At 33.5% G+C, this 3,024-nt stretch overlaps 1 protein-coding gene across 1 annotated transcript; it reads right to left on the bottom strand.

Annotated features, from left to right (window-relative positions):
• Positions 1-1,974: 1,974 nt before the first annotated feature.
• LOC111998354 (uncharacterized) lies at positions 1,975-2,790 on the bottom strand. The gene has a single exon (XM_024030458.1). The coding sequence runs from the start codon at positions 2,788-2,790 to the stop codon at positions 1,975-1,977; it is 816 nt and encodes a 271-aa protein (XP_023886226.1).
• Between the last annotated feature and the right edge of the window lie 234 nt (positions 2,791-3,024).

Raw genomic sequence — 3,024 nt, 5'->3', positions numbered from 1 at the left:
AGACTCCTTTTCTCGTCGGCCCTTTTATCATTAGAATTCTGATTTTTTTTTTTTAGGGAAAAATTCTGAATTTATTAGAGGTGTGATTTTTTTTAACAGTTTACATAAGAAGGTACAGCTTTTTCCAACAAAAGGAAAAAAAAAAAAATATATATATATATATAGAAATAAATAAGTAATTAATTGTTTAGTTGATATAATTCTATTTGATTGGTAATTAAATGAGAAAAAATGGTTTGGTTTCCCTTCAGTTCTTTTAAGCACATGATACTAAAAATGTGCAAGTATCATTATGTGTTGTACTCTAGTACATAAGACAAAAGTCTCACCTGACAGAAAACTATAAAAGAAAAAGTTGAAAATCTTTGAATGTCAAAACACATAATTTATATTTTTTTTAACAAAAGATAAATTATTTTGATAAATACCAAAAATTTTAACTAGTCATTGATTTGAGGATAAAGTTATCAATGTACCTTTAAAAAATATTATAGAATCCACACTAAAAATATTCTTTTATATATATATATATATAATTTTCTTATATATATATATATATAAATATTCCGACTAAAATAATTTTTTATATTAAAATATCTTATTAAAATAGTTAATACACACTGATTATTAGATTATTATGCAAAGGACCAACCCATTAAAAAAATATCTTATTAAAATAGTTAATACATACTGATTCTTAGATTATTATGTAAAGATCCAACCCGTAAAAAAATTATTTTAAATGGGATTATGCAAAGAGTTTTGTAAATCAATTGACATCTTATGATACTTCTAATGAAGAATCAATTAAGCAAAGAGAAGTCAAATCAATGAAGTGAATAGCCCAACCTCTTTGTTTAAAGCTTTGCCATGGAGTCTCTATTTGTTGAAACTTTGCTTCTCCTAATTCCAAAACACAAAATAGGCTTGCAACCATAGTATAGAAAAAACTTCTCTTTAATAACAATTAGTAGGGGTTCAAAAAGGATTTTTTTGATGTTGCTAACGAAGACATTTAAGGTTAAATTCCCTTACCCCAACTATCGATATATCAAAAATAATCATTTGGATTACAAAAATCAAAAGATAATTCAAAAATAAAATTTTTTTTTTTTAAAAGACTCATTTTTAGGAAGATACTTTATATTTTGATTTTGTTGATTATTAAAACCAGCCAATGGCCTTTTTCATGGATTTTTATTTCTTTCACCTTTTTTTTTGGGGTGGGGGTGTTGGTTTATTAGTCTAATGCTAGTAACGCACTCTATCTATCTATTTCATGGACTAAATTATTTCATTTGTGATTGTATGATTAATGGCCCAAACCAAGTTTATGAATGATAAACACCATGGTTGTGGATATAACAAAAGATTTGCTTCTCAATTGGTGGACAAGCTTGAAGATCTTACAATTCACAAAATTAAAATCCAATCTGCTTTCAACCATTTGAAGAGACTTGCGCATGCTTACTACGGTCTTCATGTTAAAAAGAAAGCAGACAATGCTCTTGATGAACTCAATAAACATTTTCAAGCACTTAAACGCAAGTGTATAGTAGCTGGAAAATTCAGCTTAATTGAGGAATGCTTGAGAGAGGCTTCGATATTAGAGCATGGAAAGTAGGTACCTTTTTGCTTTATAGGTGAGGTTTTTGGCGCTAAGGGAAGGAGAAAGGAGATGTTTTAACTAGTGATCACTGTTTCATGAGATGTGGTTCACAATTGAATGTGCAACATTTGGGTTAGGGGAATGAAATACTAGATTACTAAATACGCCTTGTATTAGTCTACCTCATTTATGTGTCGTGGTATTTCTGTAAAGGAAACGTGACTGTCAAAATATATCAAATCATTGCTTATCCTTATGCCATTTTAGATCCAAACTAGTCTTTGGTCAATAAACCCATGCACACATCTTTATTGAGGCTTTTTTTTTTTTTTTTTTTTGAGAAACAGCTTGATACTTTATTGAAATTAGTTTGCCAAATTGGCTACATCTTGTTGAACAACTGTAAATAATGGATCGGGGACTCCCTCCATCCAAACTACATAGCTTGAGACATTAATGAAATATCTTGCTAGACTACGTGCTAATCTATTGCCATCTCTTCTACAATGAGAGTATAGCAATTTTACATAACAATTAGAAAAAACCATGGTATCATGAAGCAAAGGCTCCACTGAAACTATAGAGTGACCACCTCCTTTAAGTGAGTTTATTATCAGTTCTGAATCACCTTCAAGTACAGCCTCTATAATGCCTATTTCCTCTCCAAACTCCAGAGCCCGAGCAGCTGCTATTGCTTCAATGTCGATGGGCTGAAAAGGAGGTGCAATGGTTTGAGCAAGAGAGGTAATAACAGCCCCCGTGTCATCACGAATAACCACCCCAATCCCGCTCTTATTTTCCTGCCTGAAAATCGCACCGTCAAAATTCATTTTGAAACTTCTCGCATCAGGTGGTTTCCACTTCGTTCTCTGTCGTGGAATGGTTGCTAGTTTGGCTGGGATTGTAGCAGTGAACTCCTTAAATTTTTCCTTCTCCTGGGCTCCAATCAAGTCTGATGGGCAGCAAGGCTTGTTGAGTTGAACTTGATTCCGTTGGTACCACAAGCCCCACATCACCATCACAAAGAACTCCGAATTACCATGGTTTTTAAGTATCCACGATAAGAGCTGCTTAAAGTCTAAGGGGCTTATGTTCTGGCAACCAATCCACTCCGAAGACGTCCAGGCCGACTTGATCTTACTGCAAGACCACAGTGCATGTAGTGTTGTTTCCTCCTCCATCAAACAACATTCGCACCTGTCGTTCTCCGTAATGTGGCGTCGCTTCAAATTTGCTTTCGTGGGGATTGTTTCACGGCATGCTCTCCACACAAAGTTTTTAATCTTATTAGGAACTCGCAAATCCCAAATGCTGCGCTAGAAATTTCTGTCCTCCACTTGTGCTTCCATCGCCCCTGAAACTTCAGCCTCACACTTCAAAAATCTGTAACCAGATTTGCAGTTATACTTCCCTGT

Source organism: Quercus suber, unplaced genomic scaffold, assembly GCF_002906115.3.
Source record: "Quercus suber isolate HL8 unplaced genomic scaffold, Cork oak 2.0 scaffold_525, whole genome shotgun sequence".
NCBI lineage: Eukaryota > Viridiplantae > Streptophyta > Magnoliopsida > Fagales > Fagaceae > Quercus > Quercus suber.
The sequence above is the reverse complement of the archived record's forward strand: the minus strand, read 5'-3'. Positions and strand labels throughout refer to the sequence as shown.